This window comes from Excalfactoria chinensis, chromosome 2 (assembly GCF_039878825.1).
Source record: "Excalfactoria chinensis isolate bCotChi1 chromosome 2, bCotChi1.hap2, whole genome shotgun sequence".
Classification (NCBI taxonomy): Eukaryota; Metazoa; Chordata; class Aves; order Galliformes; family Phasianidae; genus Excalfactoria; species Excalfactoria chinensis.
Genome location: NC_092826.1, coordinates 123,304,909 through 123,332,759, shown reverse-complemented (window position 1 = coordinate 123,332,759; position 27,851 = coordinate 123,304,909). Strand labels below are relative to the sequence as shown.

General features: G+C 37.3%; 2 protein-coding genes across 2 annotated transcripts in view; both read right to left on the bottom strand.

Annotated features, from left to right (window-relative positions):
* The window catches only part of LOC140247830 (macrophage mannose receptor 1-like), a 34,630-nt gene extending 21,589 nt beyond the window's left edge, over window positions 1-13,041 (bottom strand). Inside the window, exons 1-10 of the mRNA XM_072327880.1 lie at window positions 13,004-13,041; window positions 10,573-10,877; window positions 8,248-8,409; window positions 7,473-7,586; window positions 6,334-6,480; window positions 5,311-5,493; window positions 4,313-4,467; window positions 3,000-3,110; window positions 1,751-1,866; window positions 781-929 (exon numbers count right to left, since the gene is read on the bottom strand). Coding sequence (XP_072183981.1) covers window positions 781-929; window positions 1,751-1,866; window positions 3,000-3,110; window positions 4,313-4,467; window positions 5,311-5,493; window positions 6,334-6,480; window positions 7,473-7,586; window positions 8,248-8,409; window positions 10,573-10,639 — 1,204 coding nt within the window. The 5' untranslated portion in view covers window positions 10,640-10,877; window positions 13,004-13,041. The remainder of the gene's footprint in view (window positions 1-780; window positions 930-1,750; window positions 1,867-2,999; window positions 3,111-4,312; window positions 4,468-5,310; window positions 5,494-6,333; window positions 6,481-7,472; window positions 7,587-8,247; window positions 8,410-10,572; window positions 10,878-13,003) is intronic.
* An 830-nt stretch (window positions 13,042-13,871) lies between these two features.
* Window positions 13,872-27,851, bottom strand: part of LOC140247828 (macrophage mannose receptor 1-like) — a 28,880-nt gene continuing 14,900 nt past the window's right edge. Inside the window, 13 exon segments of the mRNA XM_072327878.1 lie at window positions 13,872-14,344; window positions 15,305-15,334; window positions 17,345-17,506; window positions 18,003-18,119; window positions 18,483-18,635; window positions 19,673-19,838; window positions 20,651-20,886; window positions 21,845-21,935; window positions 23,050-23,246; window positions 24,439-24,553; window positions 25,006-25,142; window positions 26,284-26,384; window positions 27,154-27,221. Of these exon segments, the coding sequence (XP_072183979.1) occupies window positions 14,199-14,344; window positions 15,305-15,334; window positions 17,345-17,506; window positions 18,003-18,119; window positions 18,483-18,635; window positions 19,673-19,838; window positions 20,651-20,886; window positions 21,845-21,935; window positions 23,050-23,246; window positions 24,439-24,553; window positions 25,006-25,142; window positions 26,284-26,384; window positions 27,154-27,221 (1,719 nt within the window). The 3' untranslated portion in view covers window positions 13,872-14,198.

Here is a 27,851-nt window from a genome sequence, read left to right as displayed (position 1 = left end):
CTTTGTATTCATACAAAATTATGATATAAAGCTGCATATTACACAGATTTACAGCCACTGTGGTAATGAAATTATTCTGAATATCTCTAGCCATAGCATAAATAGGGGTCAATGAACCTCAGAGACACACTTTTCCTAAAACTGGAGATTGCAGATCTAGGATACAAATGTTCCATATCTTGCCTCCCCAGGGAAATCACAGGGTACATAGCACTTGATTTTATTATCATTTGTAACAGATGGCCTGTCAACTGCTTTGCAGTTCTCAGAATCCAGGTAATTCAATTTCAGGAAGGGTGATATCAAGTAAAACAAGTTTGTTTCAACACATAACTTGCAACTGTGAAGACAAGAGCCTCCAGTCACCTTTTGCTGAAATGCAGAACAGCTGAATGTCTGCTCTCCATTTCTCACCTGTGGGTCCCATACTCTGCACATAATCATTTTCCTCAAAGTGACGAGCTGTTGTTAACAGGTGTTAATATATATATATATATTTTAATAAATAAAGAGAAACTATGGAACTTGTAAGCTCCTATACAGTATGGCATTCAGTGTAGCCCATAAAAATATGTTTCTATATGATGTAACTGAGCTACAGAGCGGCTGACACTGCTGCGGATGTGTTTTACACTGGAGCCAAACACAAGGTCTGTTGATGTTCATAACCTACAGGTGTAAATGCAAAAGTACCTTCTCTTCTTTCCAGTACTAGGAGATAGAAATCTGCTTGAATTTCAGCCACACAGATCACAAAGGTTGAATTCACATAGAACTTACCTGGCATTCCTGAATTCCAGTGCGTGAAGGAAGGAGTTTCACCACTGGTCCACCTGAACATCCCTTGTTCTTCTGTGTCAGAGAGACCAAGCCAGAAATACTTTTCAGACCTCAGCCCAGTCAAACTAATGAGGAAGGCTTGCTCATTCCTGGGGTGGAAAACAGTGTTCAAACACAGCACATTGCCTTCCACTGCTGATCAAATTGGTACAAATAAATCTATTGTGCTAGTATGACCCCAAGGGAACAAGTCCTCAGCAAAGTTCAAGCAAAATCTCAGCAAGCTTTAGTGTTGTTGAAAGAACTTGGTGAGGGACAACTTCCTCCTTTCAGCGGAAGGCATCCTCTCCTTTCTACCTGGTTCTGTGAAATGTCAAAAATCACCAAATCTGCACCGCAAATGTCACAATTTGTGATTCTTCAAATCTACCAGCAGATGAGGACTAAGCTGCAGTCAAATTTGCTACACACTGCCTATGAAAGCAGTGATGTTCCTCAGAGGCCATGAAGTGCAAAGCCCATTCAAGATGGAGGTAGGTGCCATAACGCATAATACATTCTGGCTACGGTAAAAATGTACTGGGAGAATTCATACATTTGTTCAGAATTTGGTGTAGAGGATTCTTAGGAATTTTTTTTTTCCCCTCTTATTTTCTACATTTATGAGATAACACTACTCAGTAAATAAAGGAAAACAGTAGTAACCAATTCCCAAAAGAAAAGAAAATAGAGGCTTCTTAGATTAGAAATTTAAAACTAAGAGAAAGCAGAACTCAAGAACCTTCAAAATTTGAAAGCAGTTCTAATTAGTTAAATAGAAATCCTTAAACATGAAGTCTTTTTTCTTTCTTATGAACAGTTAAAAAGTATTACTAAAGTGCTTTCCAAGGCTTTCAAAGAAAGGGACAAATTTTGAAGGTTTCTGAAGTAGAAGTACTAATTTCAAAGTAGAAGAATGATAATCTCCTACCTGGTTTCCACTGTAGCTAGATAAGCATTGCTCTGCTCACATGTCTTATTTGCATCTGAGAATGTTACAAGTGCAGAACCCACTAAATAACAGTGAAAACCATATCTTTTCCAACCCTGCAAAGAAGAAAAGGATGACCTTAACATGAACTTTAAAGATACCTCAATATAGAAATTAGCACTACTCTTTTATATGTCAATATTTGATATTTAATTTGTTGCAGTGGGAATTGGAAACGAGATTAGGCAAATTAGTTAATAAACAAAAGCTGTGAAATTTTTGTCATTTCTTTTTCTCCTACAAAAGGCCTTTTTTACTTATAGGATGACAATAAATTCTTCATTTCTTTTATATATATGTGAATTTTCAAAGAAAATAGTGATTATGCTATCACATTCCAGTTCTGCATAAGGCTGTGTTTGTGCAAACATCACCATAATAAGGCTGTGATTCAATCAGGGGGAGTTGTGGCCACACGTTCCCTAGCTGTAGGATCTGATATGATGAAATACAAAAGTATTCCAGCTCTGAAATTAATTCCTGTATAAGCACAGCTCCTCAAAGCTGTTCCTGCCATCCTTGAAGGGATAGCAAGGAGACTTTCTGAGCCAAGAGGAACACAGCCACTGCTTGTTTGGGGTGTGGGTGGAAAGGAGGAAACTCACCTCTGTTTCTTTCTGTTGTTAGAGAGATTGATGCTGACTAGAGTAGATTTAATGATTCTCTAAAAAGGTGAAATTTGGAAGAAATAACCCACTGACATCACTAAAAGACCGACTAAGTGATCAATCAGAAGTAATATGGTATTGAAAACCTGGTCTTCTTATGTTTGGAAATTATTTTGTTTCTTTTAGAGTTCTTGCAATACTGTAAAGACTTGGCTGTGAAAACTTTAAGTAGCAGATCTTAGAGACAGAACAAAGTGGCTTGAGGCAATTTTGCATGTTTGGCTACGAGTATAAATAGAACAGTAATGAACTGGTGTAAAATATATATATGATTTTGCTAAAAGGTGGAACACCTGGGAGTTGTGGGGAAGGAACTATTCATTTACATGTAAGTGATTGTTCACATTCTTGAGTAATTTCAGTGCAAAAAATGACGTGTATGCATATCTTAATAGTTTGCTTGTGAGAAAAGATTAGGTTTTCTCAAAGAAACAAACACCAAGTCTCTAAAAGTATGAAGAGCAAGTAAAATAATTCATGTTCATTTTCCCCAACATAAATCACTTATGAGACAGCATTACTTCCTGGCAGCCTGGGTCCTTGATCTTTTCCTCAGGAGACTGTGATGAGGGCTTCTTTTTACAGATGTAACCAAGTTGCTTATCACAAATTTCAGTTGCCCAGTACCCATCCTAGAAAAGCAGAGAGAATAAACAAATGGAAAATAGCATAAGAAAGTAATCATTTTCCTTCTTCTTCACTACAAGATCCATTGAAGTATGTAACATAAAGAGACTACAGGATTGCTGATGGAGATTTCTTAAAAAGAAAAAAAAAAAAAAAGACATTTGAGGAATGGTTTGACATTCATTTGATGCTGTTTTGAGATGAAAGAACAAAATGAAACAGATTTTGAAGTCTCAGCATTATTGGCTATTACAATGACCTATTTCATGAGAGAGTTAGTAAAACACATCTTATCCAGGGCTAATGGGTACGCATTTATAGTGATAATATTTCATTATGCTTATGGCAAGGAGATCAGCGAAACAGATGTAATGTACACCTAAATGTGTCACAGTACATCCAATTATTTCATCCTTCAAGGAGAAGACTGAAAATAACTGGTTTCTATCAGAGAAGGAATTATGTTAAAAAATAAAAGTGAAATAAGAGCTTTTTATCCATGAAATGTGCTTAAGGATTAATACTGTTAACGTCTAATACTGACAGACATAAATATTGTTCTACAACATATCAGTTGTGCATTTTCAATTTTTTTTGTGTGTGTTTGTAGTTTTTCTATTTTCATGATGCCTTGTATATGTGTATACATATCTGTATAAATGAGTATAAAAACCCAAACAATCATGATGGCAAGAAAATAAAGTACATGGGGCGTTAGATTAGGCTATTTGGCAGATATGTGTTACTGCCCTTATTACATTACCGAGGAGAGAGAGAACTATGCACTAGTGCCAGATCTATATGTCCCAATGAAGTGATATAGATGAAATTAACAGTCTACCAGACTGGAAAACAAAGTATGTTAACAGACTCTTTGATAACCATGTAATGTATTACTAGTTCATCTTCCTTTCTCTCCAGAGCTACAACTTTTTTCCATTGTTTAACCAACAGAATAGAAGTAAATTCTAATATAAAACTCATGACCTGGCTTTGCACAGAGAAAGAAATTTCAAAAGGAAGCATAAGAATTGTGGTGTCTCTCCAATTCTGATCTTCCCTGTTCTCTCAAGTCTTATCTGGTTGATCCCAAACTTGTTTCTAAGATAAGATATAAAAGACTCCTGAATAAATAGATGGTGGCACATGATTTCAGTCAGAGGCAGTTATTAGTTTGCACTTTTATAAAATGGCGGCACAGTGTTACCTGCCCCTTCATAACAACACAGTCCTCTAGATCGCTTCTGTAGGTGGGTTGTCTGCGCTGCCATGTGGTGAATGTCACAGGGGTCCCGTCGCTCCACTCAAAGTAGAAATGAGTCTTCAGGTCATTCAGGCCCAGCCATAGCTCTTCTGTTGGCTCTGAACCATGAAAAGAGAAAGATTTGCTTATTGTCTGCTATGTAATATGGAAAAAACTTTCAAATCCAGAACAAAGAGGGGCAGATAGAAGTTGGGATGTGGTGCACAAGAGATGGCCTTCATTCTCTAATCAAAATGCTGGTTTCTGTTCAGATCTGTAGTAAGGAATGATTTGGTTGGTAGAGAAGAGGCTTCACATGCCACTGATAAATCCCTGAAATTAATAAACATATGGCTCCTTATGGCTGACAGAAATGTTGTGCAAACTGAGCCCCTGTGACTTAGAACAACAAAATAACCCCAGCATGGATATAAAGCAGTGTGTGTCTCAGTGTACCCCACTGATCAGGAGATGAGATGGAGTACAAGGTACAAAGACATTTGCCAATACATTTCCTTAACTGGCAGTCCTTAGAGAGTATGTCAGGAGTGGTCACCAAGTCCAGCACGAGAGATGAGTGTCAGGACTGGTTTAGAGATTTAGCAGGAAGTTAAATTTCTTTCAGATGTGAAACTCAATTCTGGAACTATAGAGATGTAAAAAAAAAAAAAAAAAAAAAAAAAAAAAAAAAAAAGCACAAAACCTGCAAACATTAGAGATCTTTATGTGGGAATCCTGTTATCTAATTTTGCTGGGAATAAGACTTTTTCACATTTCAAAATACTTCAAAATATAGATTGTTTCTTAATAAATATATGCTTATGTTCATGCAGCAGCAACAACAGTTGGCAACACCATAAGTTCTGCTTGTGATATTTCAGAGAATGCATTAATATTTAATGAAACCCAGCTTTTTTATTGCAGATGTACCAAACAAAATAGAGGCCCACTTATATACTCACTGTAACCAAGCTGTGACACCAGAAAGCTGTATTCAGCAATGCTGTGGACACTGGCCAAGTCTCCTCCCTGCCCCTTACATGAAGTCAGAGCATCCTTCCACGCTTTGGATTCTCTTTGAATGCTGTAGCAGTGGCCTGCATATGGCCACCAATGTTCTGCACATTTAATATATCTCATTTCCTCTAAAACAGAAGCACAATTTTTCAGAGCAGTTTTATAAAGAGTAAAATAAGTATTCTTTACAAGAAGTAGTACTACAAGAATAAACAGAAAGTTGCAGGTAGAAAAGCAAATATTGTCAAATAAGAATCAAATGGCATTAAGGCACAGTTTGCTGAATGTAAAAAATAGAATGATAAGAAAGATTAGGAAAGTGTCAAGTAAAGAACCAATAAAAACATCCACATTGCAATTTTAATTTTTACTCCAGACAAGAGAGACTGAGGCATAGATCTGTCTCTTCTCCTCCTGCTATAAAAGCAGCTTCTATAACATTCCCAGACAACAGCCTCTGGCAGATCCCTCCTGTATGGGGCATGCCCATAGCTACACTGATGTGTCTTTGAACTCTTACTTCTTGGTAGGCAACGGATGAAACACAGTCTGTGTGAATGCTGCTTCTCCTCCTCTGCACATGTGAACTCATTCAGTTGCACATTATTGTAGAGGATTTTTTATATTGATATATATCAATACAAAAATCAATCCTTTTAATTGTTCATTCAGAGCAAAGGAGAATGCAATTGCTATCACTGGTTACTGTGACAGAGCAACTTCTATCAATTTTAGTAAAATGAATAATAATGAATAATAGAATGATGGAACAAAATAACAATATTATCCTACAGATGATAACTATATTACATCTTTGTCCTCTCATTATGTGTAAAAGCCTGTGTGTACACATATAGCTTTGTTTTTGGAAATCTTGGTTAAAAAATAATGTTGTATTCCCTCGTCTTTGGTAAATTGGGGATTGCATTCTCTGAAAATCAGAGAAAAATCTTTCTTGCTATACATACCTTTGGTTATATTATCAAATTTGGAATTGATTTTTCTTTTTTTACATATGTAGCCAAATCTCTGGCTGCATGCTTCATTTTCCCATTTACCATTCTGTCTGGGATTCATTGTGCCACAGATTTTCCCAGGAGCTGGGAATGGACTTCCTTCAAGAGAGAAAACAGATTCTCACAGCAGATACATAGAAAAAGATGAACAAATGGATTGCATTATCAGTAGAACTGTTATCTTATTGTGATTTTTTCAGTGCTTGATATGAAGAAACCCTCCCACAGGATAACGGCTGTTGTAATTTGCAGGGTGCTGCTTTTGCATTTTATACATTGAGTGAGATAAATGACTAGATTTTGTCACAGGATGTTATGGGGAATGTTCTAGTTCTTTTCCTGATTCACTGGTGCTTGTAATCAGAACAATCATTCTAGCACGTCTCAAGAATTTTGCAGTTCTTTTTTCTTATAAAACATGTTTTCTTTTTTTCTGTTTTGTTGTAGAAGAGCCTCTGAAAGGAACAGAAAATTGATGACCTGGCACCAGCCCTGCCAGTGCTGAAGAACCAGGTGAGCAAGGGGACAAGACTGCTTGTTGAGTGGTCACCACTTCCTACACCCAGCCTGCTGCTCTCATTGCCCTGGCAACAGCACACCACACACCTACCCCTCTGCCACCACTCTGGGCTGCTTTCCCTCCTCTCTGGGCTGTCCCTCTGCCCATGTGTGATGTGCACCATGAACTCCCCAGTCTCTTTTCCTACACATCGCTCCATGCAGTTCTGCATACAGCATTGAAAAATTATAGGCTCACTCTGTAAGTCTCTCCATAATATTTAGAATTTCTCCAGACAACATAGTGCCATTATTTTCTAAATATTTTGCTACTTTTTGAACATTTGATTTAAATTTATACTCTTGAATAACACTGTGGTAACATTCTGATCTCTGATCTGCAAGTTTTTACATCACATCAAAAGAGACTCTCCATTCATAAATAAGCTCTTTGCTTATGAGAGAAAACAAAAGGTCTTTGGCTATTGTAAATTAGCACAGGCTTCTCTGAAATAGAAGCAGCTGGGATAGTTTAATTAGTTGGTGTCTTATCAGAATCCATTCCAAGATTATAAAGTAAATGCTGTTCTTACCTGGAGCCCAGTTTAAATATCTGAAAGGACTGCCCCCAGCCCATTGCCATCCACTGTTGAAATTCAAAGCATTCAATCCAATCCACAATGCAAAACTGAATTTTTTAATTAGCTCTAAATTAGAAAAGAAAGTCAGTGGTGCCTTCCTATTCTCATTATTCGCTAGCTCATGTAAAAGAAATAAAGTCAAAAGTAATTTACCTTTCTTGGTTTAAACCTGCCCACAAATACTGCTTTTCACATTAATGAAAAGGTTTAAATATTAAGATGTGTAAATGAATAATTGTAAAGATAGCAGAGATCTCCTATTGCTATTAATAATGGCAAATCAGCATCTGATTTCACTATTTCAATAACAGTTTATTCATCGTATGTTCCCATTTATAACCCCTATGTTGTTAACAATAGTCCTTGAAGCACAGAGGAAAGAGGTAAATTTGAGGACTAGACTTTAGTCCTGATTGGAAATGAGCATACCAGTAGGTAAGGTAAGCAGAGGGAATCCTCCAACTGAAGCAGGCCACAGACATAGCAGACCCTACCTGGAATACAATACTGGGATGGGGCCACTTTCTCCCCTATACTGCTTCAGGGGCAGTCCCCCCCAAAAAACACCAGCTAATGGAAGAGCTGCTGAGAGCACTTTTTTTGTGGCTCCTAGTGAACCACTCATCTTCACTGAGCCAAGAGACAAGGCAAACAACTGCACACTCTAAAGCTCCAGAGCAACACAATTCCCCAGCATATGTTATGGTCTTATTTTCTACTCTTTTACCTCCTACATATTCTTGCTCATGTGTCTCCATGATGCTTAATAGTTCTGCATTTTGATCCTGACAGCTTTTCCTTGCTTGATGCCATGTTAAAGCTGATTCTGAGTTTATTTGATAGAGTACACCAGTAGAAGCATCTTCTGTCCAAAATTTCTCTGTGTCATCTGAAGGAAGTGAAACAGAGTGCTACAGTTAGGATGTTGGCATTGCATCAGATAAAGAAAATGAAGTATGTAATGATGCACTATAAGAATGCACAGCATCAACCATATGTACAAGAAGTCATGGCCTCATGTTGTACCAGGGAAGATTCAGGTTGGATATTAGGAAGAAACATAAATATATCTAAAAGAGCAATGAGGCAGTGGCACAGGCTGCCCAGAGGGGTGTTGGAGCAACCATCCTTGGAAGAGTTCAAGAGACATGTAGATGTAGATGTGGCACTGAGGGATGTGGTTGGTGGGTATGGTGAGGATGGGTTCGTGGTTGGACTATTATGATCCTAGTGGCCTTTTCCAATCTTAATGATTCTATGATCAAATCTAAAGCACCAGAAAGTTTGAAATTGGATCAATCATCCATTTAAAAATGTACTTAAATATATATATGCATATAAATATATATATATGTATATATATTAAACATTCTTTTAAATTTGTTTTTAGAATGAAGTGAGATGATACCCAATATTACTCGGTACTTGTTTTTAATTCACAAAAGGGATAGTAATACTACATAAACCAAGCACAACTGTATATTAAAAAAATAATTTCTGGATAAACTCAGAAGAAGAAAGGAAACGTGCAGTTGAACTATGGCCCTGGAAACTCTGGGGAAAAAACTCCCTCTTAGCTCATCAGCAAGAGAAGTAGCTTGTTTGAAGTTGCTGAACCTGGCCTCTGGTACCCCCAAGGAGCTATAAAAATAATCTGTGTAACACCAGTGCACAGATCAGCTGCAATCTTTGCAGTATACAACTCATAAACTGTTGTGCTGTTGGGAAAGTAGTTGGCAAGGAAAACACAACAGTGTGGACACGTGTCCAGAAGTAGGGGAATCCCAAGCATACATTTGCTACAAAGATGGGAGAGGAAGATAATTGTAGCAGCAGCATGTTATGGAGCCTGGTAGGAAGAAACAAGAGCAAGATAGAAAAATGGAGGTTAAAGGAAAACAAGAAGCAACAGTGTGTAGCAGTATAAATGAGAATTGACCTAAAGGACATATCTGAGGAATAAAGAGCAATGATAATTTTGGAAACAGTCCAGAATCAGTCTGGTCATGGCATGCACTTAAGTCACACAGATAAGACATGTAGGAAGGAGCCCTTTTCAGTTCTCTGGTCAATGAGGAAAAGCAGCCACCTGCAGCAGGTTTGACAGGACCTGGCTGGGCTGAGTCAGGCTCTAGTGATTATTCTTCCTTTCCCTCAGCTTCTGGGACTAATGTTCAGACAGATTATATTCTCTTGTTTGCTTGTACACTGACAAGGATGTGCACATTGTAGCTGATAACAAACCTCACTGATGGATCAATAGATTCTTTTCTCAGAACATTAAATGAGGACTTAATAGAACTATTTACCAGTTCATTTTCCTATCTAAATTGAGAGGTCATACTATCTTTTTAATTTTATTACTACTATATACACTTTTTTTGCACCTAGAAATTATAAATAAAATGGTGTATTAGCATGGTTTGAGCTTTAAATGTTGTGTTCAGAGTCTGGTATGTAAACCTTGTAGGAAAATCTGATTTTGCCCTGTAATGATCAGCTGTGGTTCCTGAAGGCACAAAAGCCCTGAGAAGATCTCACACACGAAGGAGCTTACTGCAATGTAGTACTCTGTGTAGCTCAGTGGGTTCACTTCATTATTCCATCTTTTTTAAAAAACAAACATAAAATCAATACAAAATGAAATAAAACAAAACAAAACAAAAAAGGCTGACCAAAAGGAATACAGGTCAGGTATCAAACAGGCTCTAAAACTATAACTAATCATTGCACTTTGGAGATGATGGGGAGAGTAAGTAGAGAGAGCTCTATGCTACCCCACCTTCCATTGCCCTCCCTTACAGTACAGTACCATCTAACTTGCACATTCACAGAAAGAAGCACCAGTTTAAGTATCCTACTCTTGATTCCTTCTTTTCCCTCAATTTCTGCACATCTCTCCTCTTTCATTCTGTGAACTGGGAGCCATCAGAATAACATGTTATTTACATCACATATCAAGTCTGATAATATAATACAGTCTGTCTATTAAAACTGCTCAAGGAAAAATATTTTCATGCCTAATTTAATACAAAACCAGCAGGAAACTTACCCAGAGACTGCAATTGAAATGTACCACTCACAAGGCAAAGGAAAACTAAGAACCTGGCAAGAGTCATTGCAAATTATATTTTCCTTTCATTCCTCTACCAAAAGTATTGTATAAAAGCCTTCTGAGTGAGGATAGCAACAGATTCTTCTCTCTGTCAAAGTGCTGATGTAATCCAAGTAAGAACATATCCTGTCATGTGACAGTTTGCAACAGCTAGAATGCGTGCAGGAAACATCACTCTCTTTGACGAGCAAGTTCCTTCCAAAATTAGCATCAGTTAAATTCAAAGTTGTGACCAAAAATACCTGAAAAAAAGTGATAAGAGAAATAATCAATCAACATGTAGTAAGGTCTACGTGCCAAAGTAGAACACCATAGGAGGGACAATTATCTTTGCTTTTATTTTTTAAATTGTTGGGAAAAATTAATGTATAAAGTGATTAACTTGATAGTTTAAAAGTACTAAGAAGCTTTTTCAGAAAAAAAACAACAACAAAAAAAAACCCAAAAACAACAACAACAACAACAACAACAAAAAACACAAAAAAAAGTTCAACAAAAAACACAAAAAAAAAAGTTGCAAGCCTTAAGTTAAAGTAGGAGCTCAATAAATTGTTTAATAACTGCAGTAGAGATTCAGGGTGAGCTTAGGGTCAGCAATGCACACAAGAGCAAAGCTGACAGGCATCACAAACAGCAAAAAAAAAAAAAAAAAAAAAAAAAAAAAAAAAAGACATAGAAATTGACATCACTGGATAAAACCACATCCTACATGCATTTGAAACCCACAATATGAAACAGCTGTGAGAGAGGGAAAGTACCTAGAGGACACAGTTTCTACCTGGTCCCCTCTTCTCCCTGAAGTGCCTCCAGTAACCTCACAAGCTGTGAGGTTTCAGCTCCCCAGGGCTGAAGGGTGATGGGGGAAGATCAGCGCAGACACAGAGGTGGGCTAAACGTTAACTAAGGAACTGATGCTGGTTACCATCATTTTGGGATCAGTGTTCTGCATACTACATTTTACTTGTGCCAGAGGCTAGACTCACCACTGTGTTAAATTGCTGGTTTTATTTATGATAAAAAATCTGGGTCTCACTGTCTAGAAAATAATAAAGAAAAATGAACTTCATTCATGCCAACGGCATCCTGGCCTGCATTAGAAATAGCATGACCAGCAGGAACAGGGAGGTAACCATCCTTCTGTACTCAGCACTGGTGAGGCCGCACCTCGAGTACTGTATTCGGTTTTGGGCTCCTCACTACAGTGGACACTGAGGCCCTGGAATATGTCCAGAGAAGAGCAACAAAACTGGTGAGTGGTCTGGAGCACAAGTCTTATGAGGAGTGGCTCAGGGAGCTGGGATTGTTTAGCCTGGAGAAGAGGAGGCTCAGGGGAGACCTCATTGCACACTACACCTTCCTGAAGGGAGGCTGTGATGAGATGGGGTTTGGCCTCTTCTCTCAGGCAACAAACAAGTCCTGATGAAATGACCACAAGTTGTACCACAAGAGGTTTAGATTAGGCATAAGATAAAACTTTTTCTCTCAAAGAGTGGTCAGGCACTGGAATGGCTGCCCAGGGAGGTGGTGGAGTCACCATCCCTGGCAGCGTTCAGGAGGTGTCATACAGATTTTCCTGCTGCATTTCTCAACTTTCAGTTCCTTTTACTTGCATTTAAATATGGCAAGTTGGTGCTTGTTTAAGGTGATTACAAAGAAGTGAAGAGAGAAGCCTCTTAAGAGAAGTCACTGCTCAGATGCAAGCACTTCCATCTTCCTTTCCTTAAGTAGTCTTTCTGGTGCCTTTGAGGGACAGTTCCCGGCTGAAGCTTGGGTTAGGCTTTCTGCTGCATGCAAGTTTACTAGCAAGTAGTAATAATGACTGTCCTGGTGTTCTTTGCCTGCTGGTAACCTTCAGCAGTGTGCTGCTGAAGCAGTACTTTTAGTGTTACCATTTTTTAAAATAGCAGTTTGTTTAATATTGTGATGCTTCTGAGAGACAGACTTTAGCAACCAGTGCCTGCCATGATGAGTGGGGAGGACAAAGATCACTTCTATCCTGTAAAATAAACTGGTCTTCAGAACAAAATATATTGCAGTTGACAACCACATTAGTAGACCAAAAAAATAAATACATCTGAGTTTCATATATATATATATAAAATCGACATACGTTTATATGTACATATGTATGTAAGTATAGGTATGAACAATATGTAAAATCTACATACGTACATTTATATATATGTATACGTATATGTATAAGTATAGGTATGAACAGTATTTTCCATGTAAGAAAATGAGCAAGGTTTCCATAATGGGGCAGAAAGTGTAACAAGACGCCAAAGCAGCAGTCTTAAACTACAGCAAGTGAGACCTTGCTTAGATTTGACAGCAGTAGGCACAGAAACAAAAGAAAGAAGCTGGTTACCTTCAGAAGGCCAGTAAGGTCTTCAGGTAGGCAGAGATTCCTGGATGAGATACTCTCACCTCCACTGCCAACCCTTAAATGAGGTCTGGGAACGAGTGGATCCTGGTATTGCTTGCACCTGAGCAACCCTGGATTGGCCTTGCCTTCCCACCAGATGCTCAATCACTGGTTGAAATCATGACAGCATTTCCACTACAGCTTTATATCCCAAAGTTATATGAAACAAGTATATGCAGCTCCATTTTTCTAGATAAATGCGATATGCAGCTACAAGGAACAATAGTACAGGTGGACAGTTTGTCACGGTGTTATCTAGATCAATCTATGTCTGTAACAGGGGCAGTAGGCCTGTGGGCCCCTCGGCCCCTGACAAATGGGAAGGGAAAAAGGGAACAGGGTAGTGAGATGGGACCTGGGCTCAAGGAAACAGAAAAGCGGCAACGATCTAAGGAGGAAAATTTATTTTACTAATTACAATCTAATTGAAATTGAGGCTAATAAGTCAAGTAAAATAAAGAGAAAGAGAGAGAGAGGTTTCCGAATACTGAAAAGCCTACTTTGAAACTGAAGGCGCCACAGCTTGGAAGCACACCCACACTCGCTGTCAGGCAGTGAGAGAGAGAGAGAGAGCCAGTGTCACTTCCATGACGTGTTTCCCTCTCTGAGTGTGAGGTCCTCTGGGATGTGTAGCTCTTCTCCGTGCCGCACATGATGTTATGATGTGGAATACCAATAGCAAAAATTACAAAACCATGACACAATTGGAGCAAAGTTTATGAGGCAAAAGGAGTTTACAATTGCAAAGAATCTGAGCAGTTGTAAATTTTTATTGTTTTTTCAATTATTTGCATAGCTACAGCAACCCAGTTCTTAATAGTAATTACATTTTACTGAACATTTATTCTCATAAGTTGTCATCATTTTTTTCAGTATGCTCTTTTTTTCTTGACAAGCTATTTACGTTACCATCTTTGCTAAGGCTCTTGTAAAATATGCATGGTACAAAAGATATAAAAATACAAAAGAAACAAAAATATTGCAAAATGAGAAAAAGGATTTGATTTAAAATTGCTAGAGACATTTAAGAGGTACATCCTTCAATTTCAGCAAGTAACTTCCTCCTTTGACTTAGCTTGTGCCACAGAACCCATTCTCACCAATTCCTTAATGAACCAACATATCATTTAGAAGTCCTTCAATCTCTTGATAGTTGGTTTCGCCTTTTTCTCTTGTAGAAGTAGATCAACACACCAGCTCCAAGAAGACTGAGAATGGCCAAGAAAAAGACAGGCCAAACAGAGGGATGAACAGGTGGATGAGTCTCTTCATTTCTTTGCTTGTCTGAAATGAATGCATACTACTATAAGAAATCTTAGTATTTCTTTTATTACACACACAACACGAAACCCAAACTGTTCTCTTTCCTGAGCAGACTCAGTCTGTTCAGAGCAAATCTGAGCTCTGAATCATTGCTGATCAATAGCCAGATCCCTTTTGCTAAAGCTAATGTGGTTTCAGTGGATCTGAGTTAGTGATATAGAAAGCTATCTGTCAAAGCATGCATAAGAATTTAGTGAGTAATGCATCTATGATTTGTTCACTATTTGACTTCTGAGCTCTATGACTAGTCACCTTCATTTCATGGCTTTCTTCTGCTTTGAATTATGTGATGAATAGAGCTGACTAGGAAATTAAATTAAAGACAATATTCTGTTTCCATAAGGAGCCACACTGAAGTTTCTCACTCATTGATCAGCACTGGCTAGAGAACCTCCTCTACTGAGAAAATGGGAAACAAAAGACTCTGAAGACATTGTGACGGCAGAGAGCAGATCTTGAAAGCCACAGTTTTGATTTATTGACTTAGGTCATGTTTTATATGTAGCTTTGGGATGCTAATTATTTGGAAATTAATTTTCCTATCAACTTGTTTGCAATGATTCTTGTGGAAGCAAGTTGCATAGACATCTATACAGGCTTTTGCAGCCAAGTTGCAGTTCTCTGTGTCTCTCTTCTCTAAGTCTCTAGCTGGGTCACTGATGAGCTTGTCAGATCTGCATTAACCCTGCAGCAGTTCAGCCACCCAAGACCATCCAAGCACTCGTGTGCCTGTATAAGGCAGCATGGGGTTTCCGTGAGTTATTTACAATTATTCATCTCAGTAACTGCCAGCAGGGTATTCTCTAAAAGGGGATAATAGGGGAAAATTCATTTTAAGTACTTTTGTTTTTGTTTTTGTTTTTGTTTTTGTTTTTTTTTTTCTATTTAGATTCTCATTAGTTTTCTTAGGAAAGCTCTTACCTTTCTGTAGAGGACTCCCACTTGGTTCAACTTCAACAAATATCAGAGAGAAATAACAAAACACTTCATTACAATTCATGTTTGATTATTTCTCTAAAATTATACAGGATGAAAAAAACTGAAGTATTACTAATACATTAGTGAGATTAATTAAATAAAGGGTGCAATAAGTAAGGCGAAAATAATCTGCTAGTTTCATCTTCCTACCTAGTCTTATCAAACTATAATATTCATTAAAATATTTATTTTTTTTTACTCTCTACTGAAATCCAAATTGTGACTTAAAAGTCTTCATTCAAAAATATTTTCACATTTTACTTCAAATATTAGTTTATTAAAAACAAGATAGACAACATTAGAGATTAATTTCACACAGTGTATTCTAACATTCCCATACTTAGCAGGAGGCTGCTGTTACAAGCCCGGTTTTCTTAAATGTCTTCCCTAGAAATTGTCCCATGAATTAGGGATTTAATCATTCAAGCTTCCTATGCATAACAGAGGGACAAACAGAGAAAAGATCTCCATGAAATCTTTTGTTATTAGTATTGTTGAAGAAAGAGAGATAAAAAAAAAGTGCTTCAAACTTAGGAAAAGGGGAAAAGTAAAACATATCAGGCATTCTTAGTCAACAAGAAAAATTACTGTGAATAGACTTCCTAAGTATTTCTCCTCAAGCTTCCTCTGCATTACAGTTCAGAAAAACTCACAACTCAGAGTAGACTTTATAAAAGCAGAATATAAAATGAAATTGAAACAGAGATAAATTTAAAATGAACAGACACAAAGGAATAGTAACTCCAATAGCTGTATATTAGAGCATCTTATGGACTCGAGTGCTTTCTTGATGTTTTTATAAGTTGGATAAAAATATGTGAGTAGCATTTGTTTGCTGATAACATTTATCCAAATTTCTTCTTAAGAACTAGGAACTTAACTATTAATATCAATATTCTTCTAATTATACACAGTTCCAGCTTAACTATAAAAAGTAATACATTTCAAACCTCAGGAAGAAATGTCTGAGTTTCTGGAATATGATTCAAAATTCCTTAGTAAACCGCTAATGGCACTTAACTGATTTACTACCAAGAACATGCTTATTTAAAGATAAAAATTAAGAGTACAAGGAGAGTATTTAATTAAACATTGCCCATGTCTCAGTGCATCTAGAACAACAGTCTCCACTGCATCACATTCTATGTCCATGGCTGAATACAAAAAAGAACAAAGCAAAAACAAGAACCAAGCAAAAGCTACAAAATTAAACCTCATCTCACAGTTACTACAAAAGAAATTACACAGGTTTAGAGATGACATCCTATTTATTTATTTATGTATAGGTAATTGGATTTTAGCATGTACATTAAAAGAATGGAATCATAGTGCTCTCTTTAAGGCAGCTATATTTTTTACATCTCCACTTGGGAATACAAGAAAAGAAGGTGGTACTATATACTTCCCCTCCACTCCCATCCCAAAACATTAGATTGCCATATCCACTATTGGCTAAAAGTTTTGAGACCTTCTGGTGAGACAGGCTCTATAGTGACTTTCTTAACATTTTCATTTAATAGGATAGTACTCAGGAGACTATGAGTGCAATGCAACCAGCAGACCTTTTGGTGTTCCTGAGGCATTAATCTTTTTTGGAGTTGTTAAATGAAGCCCAATATTACATCAGTTTTTGAGATAATATTTGAGTACAGCACACTTGAAAAGAAAGCTTGAATATTCAGATGAATTCCTCCTTCCAAGAGTATAACAATTATGACAATACTTAGTTCCTGGAAAAGGTATAAGTATGCACAAGAATCCTCGTTAGATATTTAAAAATTTTCTGAAAGTCTCATTCTCAACCTAGAACATATACAGGATTTTACCATATGTCTGTATGAGAGCAGACGCTGCTGCTAAAACTATCACAGATATCTGGAAAAGTGGGATATGTCAAATCATACCATCAGATATAATTTCCAGACTTGTGATTTAAGGGTATGACAGTTACTAGTAAAAAGATGTGCTGTTTCTAAGGTTTACCTTTGGGTTTCTTGCAGATAAATCCTTTTTCAGAAGAGCAATCAGCATTGTCCCAGTAACCAGATGGTGCACTCATTTCCACACAGTGGTGCTCCTCATTAGACTCTTTCTCCTCCCAGTTGACAAAGTCCATTGCAGCATTATCCAACCACAACCACTGGTCTAAAGAGAAATATATACAATAATAAATTTTAAATTGTACCACACAGATGTTTCAATGCCTCAGAAAATTGCTTCAAAGATGTCATAGTAACCCATTTTTCAGTAGGAGAAAGTGTCATTTTTCCTTACTGGAAGACCATTGAAGAACAGTAGAAATGCTACAATAACACTGCAGAAGATTACTACAGGGATAACTGTATTACATTAATTGGCATCCAGAATGGCTACAGACAATGAGAAATGCCAGAGTAGAAAAGAATTCCTTAAAATTATAACTGAAAAATAAAATAAATAAAATAAAATAAAATATTTGAGTTCTGGAAATTGTTGAAGTTGTCCATATTTCACAAATAGCACCACAGGATTAAATATCAAAATAGAGCGACTGGTAGAATTCAAGCATCATCCATTGTTAGTTCATGTCTCTGAAAACAGACTTCATAAAAAGGCAGTATAGATAAAAATGCCTCATAAGTAAATTATTGAAAGATATTACCATCCACATTTCTGTAAAGTCCTATCCAGAAGCCTCCTACTTTGTTTCCAAGTAGCTGTATTGTATGGATCAGAAAATCAGATTCATCCTCATTTTCTACTGAAACCAGTGTAGCACCTGAAAAGCATTAACAAGCATATGACCACAATCTAGGCAAGCAACTGCTGGAATGATCTCCTATTCTAAGGCTGTAAAAATGATAACTTTTGAATGTTTTATGCATGCTGGATTCACCCATTTCTTCTCCAGGAGTTGTACTTGATCCTTATGTTTCCCATGCAACTTGGTGCAGTCTGTGATTCTATGATTCTTATGAGAACAGAACAGCTGCAGGTGGTTGGTGGCCATAGTTCCCCATCACTGCCTTTATTTAAATAAATATTTTCAATGGTATTCTAAAATCAATGTTTTTACATTTCTGTGTAGTATTTGTATAAGTCCTTTGTAAAGATCACATCAGTTGACAAAGAAGTCTCTCACCTAAATGAGTACACTTGAGGGAGGCCTGAGCCCAGCTTGTTGCTGCTGAAGCCTCAATGTAGTAACAGTGCCCATGGTAAGGGATCCAAGCTTGCAGATCAGCTGCTTCAGGGCATTCTCCAGGCAGCTGAGCAGGCTCAGTTGGAGCTACAACTAAAGAAGACCAAAATTGTTTGGAAGGTCTGAAATTGGTATTGCATTGTGAGCAACACATGAGAAATAGGCATTCAGAATTGTGAAACATAGACTCTCAAGCCACATTTCTTAGGACATGGAAGCAAATCACATCTTATAATGCACATCTGGTTTGGCAGCACTACAAGGAAAAGAAACCCTGAGCGATGAAAATTACAACTTAAATTTGCATTCTCACATTACAACAAGTTGTTGTAAGCTAACAAATTGTCGATATGAGTCCCATATTGTACAGCTGCCTGCAGTCCATGTGTGGTCACTTTATACAAATGAGCCATCAGTTTAGCATGTCACACTTTATATATTAAATGTACAACTCACTTCTGTTGGTTATTACACTGCATATGAAGATCAAATGTATGTCTGGACTGTTTAACTCAGAAGTCCCTTTCAGGTGTTTAAGCCTGGAATCTCACATATGGAAAACTATATTGTGTAGCTTTAAAGTCAAGCCTCCTTAATCAAGGAGGGAAACAACATGCTTCTGCAAAATCTACAGATAAACATAACTCTGAAATATGTCTACCACGAGTTAAAGTATCATTCACATTCCCAAGGCTCTTACAGCTAGAACCACTTTAGCTCTAGCAATAGCGAATGGAAGTAAAATTCTTTTTCGCATTTTGGCTGCCAGTGTGACATCAGAACATGAACTTATCCAGGTGCTGCTGTCCATGCAGGTGGTGCGAGCTCCAGCACTTACATTACACAATCTCAAGCATGATTTATGCCCACATCTCAGAAAGAGCAAAATACCTTGAGGACAGAGTTTCATCTTATGCAAACAGTTATGACACTATAAAAGCAGAGCAGCCATATCCATTTATACAAAAGGCTTTCATGTGCCAAAAAAACTTCCAGATTCTGCACGGAGGTAGACAGTATTTTGAAGGTTACTGTTATGAAGGTTTTAACCTAAGCCATAACAAAGTCTCTAGGTTTAGCCAAAATAGTGGAATTAAGAGTGTGTCTTTTGAATGATTATATTCACTTACCATTTGATTTCTTACAAACTGAGAAGTACATTTCCTTGCAGGGTGCTGTTTTCCAGGAACCATCAAGGTCTAGATAGACACAAGCATTTTTCTTCTTTGGCTCCTCTGCTGCCCACTTAGTGAATCTGGTTTTCCAGTTATCAGTCCATTTGTAATAGCTTCTAGTCTGAAAACAGATAAGCTTTGGTAGTAAAGCTGTGTGGTGTTTATAGCATACAAAGCTCAGGCACAAAATATTCCATTTCTATTTCAGATTTTCAGGAAAAAAAAAGGTGCTGTTCTGTTGATTTAAACACTATTCAGAGTTCCAAGGAATGTCACTGGAAGCTGTAGTTACATAAGAACTAAGAATGAATCATATTCAGTGATTCGTCTCTGTCAAGAGGATTTTTTAAAATTAAAACAAGCTTACAAATCATAGTAAGAAACACCAATAAGTCAATCTTTTAAGTAATTACCTCATTTCATAATAAAAGAAGCAATTACAAATAACTCACCCCTGGTATTCTGCTTTAAATTTAGACTGTGAGCAATTTGGAGAGTAAAGATTACTTGATATTAAATAGTCAAAATCATCTATAAAATCTCTAATACTCATAGCAACCACTATGATATAAATAAAAGTTACATGTAGCCCTATATATGGTAGAGAGCTACAATGGCTTTCAGAGCAGCTAGTGGCTTTTGCACAGAAGCTACAGTTGGCTTGTGACACTCAGTCTGTAACTTTATTTCTGTTACTGTTTCTGGAGCTTTCTCTTTGTATTAGGTCCAACCTGCTCAACCTCTTTTCTGATTTCTTTCTGCTGGATTTGGTGCATGAAAGCCTGTAATTAGTTTTCATGGGGCCATCAGAAATTCATGTAACCATCAACAGGATGGTTATTCCAGAACTGCTATAAGCTAAACATCCTACAGAAACATAAGAAGCAGAAGAGCTCACTGAGCACCTGAACCACACATCTGTCCAACACTTACAATATTGCTGTTAAGACCAATCCATACAGGCTTTCCATATTTCTGCATCTGGATCCAAAGGAATGAATGGATGTAGGCATCTAAAATGCTTGCAAGTTCTGCGTGTTGTTCTTGACAGTTTTTCCTGGCCTCTTCCCATTGCATTTCAGATGAGACAATTAGATAACTGCTATCACCATACTGGACAAAGTCAGGAGATGGATTTGTTGCTGGTGAGTTAAATTGCGCAGTAACTACTGAACAAGAATAGGAAGAATTTAAAAGAATACAAAACAGACCACTGATATCCAGTATAGAAGAAACTGAAAAAATACATGGTCCAAAATAACTGTAAGTTAAATTATTCATTTAAGTTCAAGAAAAATATGTAAAAGAAAGTCAAATAAAACACACACACACAAAAACCCACCACCAACAAAAAATCATGTAAAACAAAAGCCAAATTTGTTAATGTAAAAAACAGACTCCTGGTTACCTTGAAGTAGATTTGCTAGCACTTGCTAGATGCTGGGTTAGTGTAGAAATTCCCCTTATAAATTGGATATTTGTGTTCCCATAATTCAAAATATTTTGACTGTATCTGGATATCTGAATACACACTTATTTCTGCTCACTGGCAGGAGAGGGTTTGGGGATAGCTTTTAAGACATTTACTGTTGTAACATTTACTGTTGTATTAGCACAACTTGAGATAGTTAATGTTAATAAATCACTGTTGACAAAGTCATAAACCCATCCATTAGGGCTGTGTGAATGTTGTCTGCATGTTTGAGTGAAGCAGTGTTTATTTTGCCCTGTGAATCAACAGAGCATAGAGAACAGTTGTACCTGAGATAAAATGAGGCAAAAAAGAGATATCACTGCAAGTTCCTCATTTTACTCTGCTTTTGAAGTGTATGCCTAAAGATCTTCTATTTCACCAAGAAGAAATCTTTTCATGTATTATTCTCTAGCATTATTCTTGATTTAGGTACAAAATCCCAATTAAGACAGTGGTTCCTCTCCAATAATTTCTGTGGAACAAACTATACTTTAGAAAAAGTTTTGTCTTAAGACTGGAGAAGCTCTTAAAATCTGAGAGATTCCAAATTACATTCAAAGCTAGAAAAAGTGACATTCATTTCCAGTGCATTTTCTATTGTTCCTGTATAACCAAGATAATCTATTTAGGAGACTGGTTTAAGTGGAACTCACATGAATTCATCTGGCATATGTAACCTCTTTCATTGTCACAGCTATCATCTCTCCATTTGCCATCTAATTTTGCCATGAAAACACAATCTGTCTGAAAAAAAGGGAAATGTAAACAGTCATTAGAATAGGCAAACAGGGTACACTGAGGTGAAGATCCTACTGCAAACCTGGTGATGGAGAGAGGAGCCTATTGAGCACCTTTGTCAATGGATCAGTTTGTCAAGATTCCTGACAAATGGCCTACCCTGATATTTGAACAAGACTCTCACTGATGCCAATAAAAGTCTAAAAGAAAGGTCTATAAAAATAAGACTATCATTACAATCTTCTCATTTCTGATTTACAGTTATATAGGTTTACTTCTGAAAATATATATGTATGAACAAAACATACATGAACTAATATAAAAGCACTGCTCTGGATTTATCATAACTGAAGTTGATTATCTTGCAGAAAGCTCGTACTATCTACCAGTTGTTTGTAGCCTTTATCAAGATATCACTATCTTGATGTCTTTAGGACCAACAGAAATCTCCCATTGCTTCCTTAATTGCTTCAAGATTTCCTCCAGATAGCTTCCCTACTTTCAGGACTGGCCTTGGCCATCTTTGCATATTTCTTCTGAGTTTAATGCTATGCTGACTTGAATGAGTTTTAATCATAAACAAGCTGACTGATGGCATATGTTAAGAGTCTCCTGTGACCACCATCTGCCCTCTATTTCTGCAGAAACTTCTTTGGAAAAGAGATTTAACTTCAACAGAACAACTGCCCTTTAGCTGAAGATATCCTTCTATTCCATCAGAAACTAGTGAAACAAGATTAAGTCACATTAACCAGGAATGGGAAACACACATGGACAAATTAATTTTGTGACAATTTCATAACTTTTCTATATTTTGTGTTGCAACTTTAATGCTAGTGGTAGTGCAGTTTTGGGGGGGAACTGATGTAATGCATGTCTTTGTTTGTTTTTACTTTTTTTCATTGTTAGTTTGTAATAGCTCAGACCTTTTGTCCTTTTTCTTCGGAATCTCTGCTAAATATTTTTGATAAATTTGGAATGGCTATCAGGTATTTTACTAAACTCCCTTCTTCTGGCTAAAGGACCTGTTTCAACATTTTGTTATTGTTGCTGTAACTTTCTGCTTAGAAAAATCATCTGTCTGCCTAAGATACAGAGGCTAATTAAGTTTTCTATATACCTCCACAGTGTTGTCTTTCAGCACTTCAAACTCATAATAGTCAAAGAAGGTTTGTTTGGTCTGTGGTGCACCTTCAACCCAATTGGTGTAGGAAATGGTGCTCCCATCTGCCCAAAGAAATGTGGACTCTCTGTTGATATCATTCATCCCAATCCAAACATTGGTTGTAGCATCCTCTAAATGATAGTAGACAAAAGCTAGAGGGAAGCAAAAACTTCTTATTAAGGAAAATTCATCATGACTCACCCAAAGCAGGAAAAAATGTGGAAAAGCCTAGATCACAGAATCACAGAATCACAGAATTGTAGGGGTTTGGAAGGAACCTCTAGAGATCATCGAGTCCAACCCCCCTGCCAAAGCAGGCTCCCTACACCATGTCACACAGGTAGGCATCCAGGCGGGTCTTGAATATCTCCAGAGAAGGAGACTCCACCACCTCCCTGGGCAGCCTGTTTCAGTGCTCCGTCACCTTCACCGTAAAGAAGTTCTTGCGCACATTTGTGCGGAATTTCCTATGCTGAAGTTTCAGCCCATTACCGCTAGTCCTGTCCCCACGCACTACTGAAAAGAGACCAGCCTCGCCACTATGGCTCCCACACTTCAGGTATTTATAAACCTGGATCAAGTTCCCTCTCAGCCTTCTTTTCTCAAGGCTAAACAGACCCAGTTCCCTAAGTCTCTCCTCATAGGGGAGATGCTCCAGGCCCTTCACCATCTTTGTGGCCCTCCGCTGGACTCTTTCCAAGAGATCCCTGTCTTTTTTGTACTGGGGAGCCCAGAACTGGACACAGTATTCCAGATGAGGCCTCACCAGGGCAGAGGAGAGGGGGAGGATCACCTCCCTCGATCTGCTGGACACGCTCTTTTTAATGCACCCCAGCAGCAGCCAAATTAGAAGGATAACGTTTCCCAGTACAGAACACATCTTTGAACTAAGTGTTTAGAAAATCATCTCTGGAACATATGTTAAACAAGCATTAAGGCTGAGAAAAGCAGCCAAAGAAGAAAATTCTGGAGCAAGTTAGAAAATGTCCCTTTCCCTACACTGTACGCACATGTAGCAATTCAGAAAAATAGTACTGACAGTAAGAGAAAAAAATAATAGTTTGTTAGTCTGAGGAATTTGGACATCCTCACTCAAAACAGTCTGAAATTTTCTCAAAAGCCAAGTAACCGAAAGAATTGGAAACAGGCATGTTATTTCTTACACGTAACATGATTTAGCAAATATTCCTTCAGAATTAAAACCAAACATAAACTGACCCGTAAATAAGCCATTCTCAGCAGATAATTTTGTAATATGTATTCAAGAGTTTAGCACATTCCTTAGTAGGAAATAGATATTTTTCTTTGCAAGGTAAGGTGTTTCAGGAGAGCACATTTATGTACCTTGTACTTGCTTATTTGGTACAGAAGCCAGGTTTCCTCCCAGATGAATACAAACTTCTCGTGCGTCATGCCATGCCAGCTTTCTTGTTGTATTGGAGGCAAATATTTTGAAACACTGAGGGAAAAACAAATTGCAACGATCCATTCAGACTAACAAAGACGGAAACTGTTGATTGTGAATACTATCAATCAGCACAGCTCTCCAGGAAGGGCTAGAATAATTGACATATTTCAAAATTAATAAATCAGCAATGTGCAAGACCTTTAAGCATATATGTCCAGTGAGGCAGATATTTGGACCCTTTCTTTGCACAAGGTGTAAACCAGGAACTGAGTATCATATCATCAGAAGCATTATTAAATAGTAACAATATATTGTGTTTGTCTAGAAAGTCAAATGTCTATAGTTACCTCCAGAGAAGTCCTGGTATACAGTCAGCATACACTGACTGGATAATTACTCCTTTATTTCATAATATCATAAAATAATGCATACTTTTGTGATTATAGTTCTTTTTTTCAGTCCTGCTGCTATATGCAATTCACTTAAGATACTTATTGATGTACCTTGTTCTTAAAGAAAAGCCAACTTTCTGGACATCCTCCAGGAGGAAACGGAGAAGCAAGTGTTGAATTAATAGAACTATTATGCCTTTCACATACAAATCTATTGGTGGCACCACAGTTTACATCATTCCACAAGCCTAAAAATATATTGAATAAACAAGTCAATATGTTATAGCATTTGCAACAATCTATTTTGAACAGGAGTGTAAACTCTACTTTTCAGACCATCAAAGTGAGTAAAAGATCTTCATGCCACATTTATGAAAATATGATGAAAAATATTGCTTACAAAAGGAACACATTTATGTGCTTTAGCTTCTCAGCACCAACAGTTTGTGGGCTCCTTGCTTAGTAATTGCAAAAAGAACAAAAGACAGGAAAAAGAGAGCAAATGCCCTGGTTACCAATTAACTTCATTCTGCTTTCCTCACTCACATTAAGCTGTCAAAGTAGAAGAATTACAGGAGGCAGAGGATGAGAAAAAATATAAACATCTCATGAAGTTGTTGTGTTTTTCTTTTTCTTTTTAAATCTGAACACAATGTACTCTCTTTATATTTCAGTGTGCAGTTTTATCTGACAGCAAAGTAACCATGGCAGCTTTGAATGAGCCAGTTGAAGTTCTCACATAGAACAGCTATAGCCCCTTTTGTTTAATTTGAACTGCTTGACCCTGCTGCTCCTGCTCTTTCAGGGCTCTCCACAGTGCCTGTATTTGTTTATGGCTTGTTCAAGCCATCGCATCGTTACACTGCAGGGAGCAGAGGTAATACAACTTAAAGCAAATATGAAAAGAAAACATGCAAAATGTATGAGATAGAACATTCCAGATCAATCTGAGAGCACAGATAGTATTCAAACTTTATAAAATATTTGTTATCTATCTTCTTATTGGCATGTACCTTAAACTCCCTTTGTTTTGCAGCTAAGTCATAAATACTTTCTTAAGTTCACAGGACTAAAGATAGGCTCAACTCACCTATCAGTTTTTTACTCAAAATAATGCAGAGCACTGTAATGTACAATACCAATCTCATGAACCCAGAGAGGTACTTGCATTAAATTACACATGGGACTAAAGTCTCCCCATACTGAATACATAGACACTTTTAAGGCTGGAGGTTATGCCAGTCATTGTATCTTGTTGGTTTGTCCCTCTTAAGGAAGTGTGGAAAATAGCAGCAAGACTGTATGGAGACTAACAGTAGAAGTTTGTCAGAATCAATTATAAACCAAACGTAGAGAAGTAAAATCTAACAGTTTAATATTATTATCTACCTTGCTTTGAAAACATTACCACACAGTGTTCCTCATTATTTGCAAAGTTAGGCTCATTAGGAGCCCAGGCCACATAGGTTATTGGAGTCCCATCTATCCAGCTTAAAGAGAAGATACACAAATAATTATGAATTAATACTCTTTCAGTTATCAGATAAGAATCCTAATGAACATTCCAGAAAGAAGACAAAGTCCATAAGCATTTATAGGAACTGGATAAAACTGTTACTGTTTTTTTTCTCTCTGGTTTTCAAATCAAATTTAATTATTCAAAGTTGAATAAATTTGTGTAAGTTATTGCTGCTTGCAGTACAGAAAAAGAAAAAGTCAAGAATATTTTCCACTGGCAACCAGAAGTGGTCAACCTACAACTAATATCAGAAAGTATTATTCAGTTAGTCATAATACGTAACACAGAGGATATTAGAAGTTTAATTTATCTTAATTTCTTCACACTTAATTAATATTACTTAATATTGTTAATATTGATAATGTAACAATGTTAATTCAATTAGCATTGAATTAATGTACTTAATATTACATTCCTCAGTCTGAGTATTCTTGATGTTTCTGTGGATGCAAGAAATACTTCCTGTTCATTGGGCCAATACTTGAAACAGACTTAGAAAGCATAAGATTACAGCTGCCAAGTTTTTGTTTTGGTGTGTATTTACTTAAGAAAATATGCTCTTTCCATTTTTCTTTTTTGGAAAAAGTAATGGAACTAGGATTATTTGCTTCTGATTTGTACTTGTTAAACATACAACTGGCTTCAGTTCTTGTCCTTGATAAACACCACATTCAGTACCTCTGACTACATATAATAGTTTGCTTCTGCATATTAACAGACACTGCGATGATTTAACTTACCTGAATGTTTTATCTAGACTCACTTTTAAACCAATGAAGTATTGTTCTGACTCTGAGCTGTATTTATCCTAAAACGGAAAGAAACTATGTTAAGAACCTGGGGGTTCTAGTGAACAAAAAGCTGGACGTAAGCAAGCAGTGTGCATGTGTAGCCCAAAAGGCCAATAGAATCCTTGGCTGCCTCAACAGAAGGATGGTCAGCAGAGCAAGGGAAGTGATCACCCTCCACTCTACTCTTCTGAGGCCCCATCTGGAGTACAAGAAGGATGTTGGAGCAGATACGAGGGAGGCCACAAAGGTGCTCAGACAGCTGGAACACTATTCCTATGAAGAAAGGTTGAGCAAACTGCACTTGTTTAGCTTGGAGAAGTCTCACTGCAGCCTTACACAGTGCTTTAATGGAGCTTATAAGCAGGAGGGAGATTGATATTTTACATGGTCTAGTAGTGTTAGAAAAAGCAGGGACAGTTTTAAAAGAATAGAGGGGAGATTTAGGTTACATATTAGGTAGAAATTAATTACTCAGAGAACAGTAAGACACTGACACAGCTGCCCAGAGAAGCTGTGAATACCCGTGGAACTGTGGAACGTTTGAGGCCATGTTCGATGGGACCCTGGACCTGATCTATGGGCAGCAGCCCTGCACATGGCAGGGGGCTGGGACAAAATGATCTTTAAGATGATTTCCAACCTAAGCC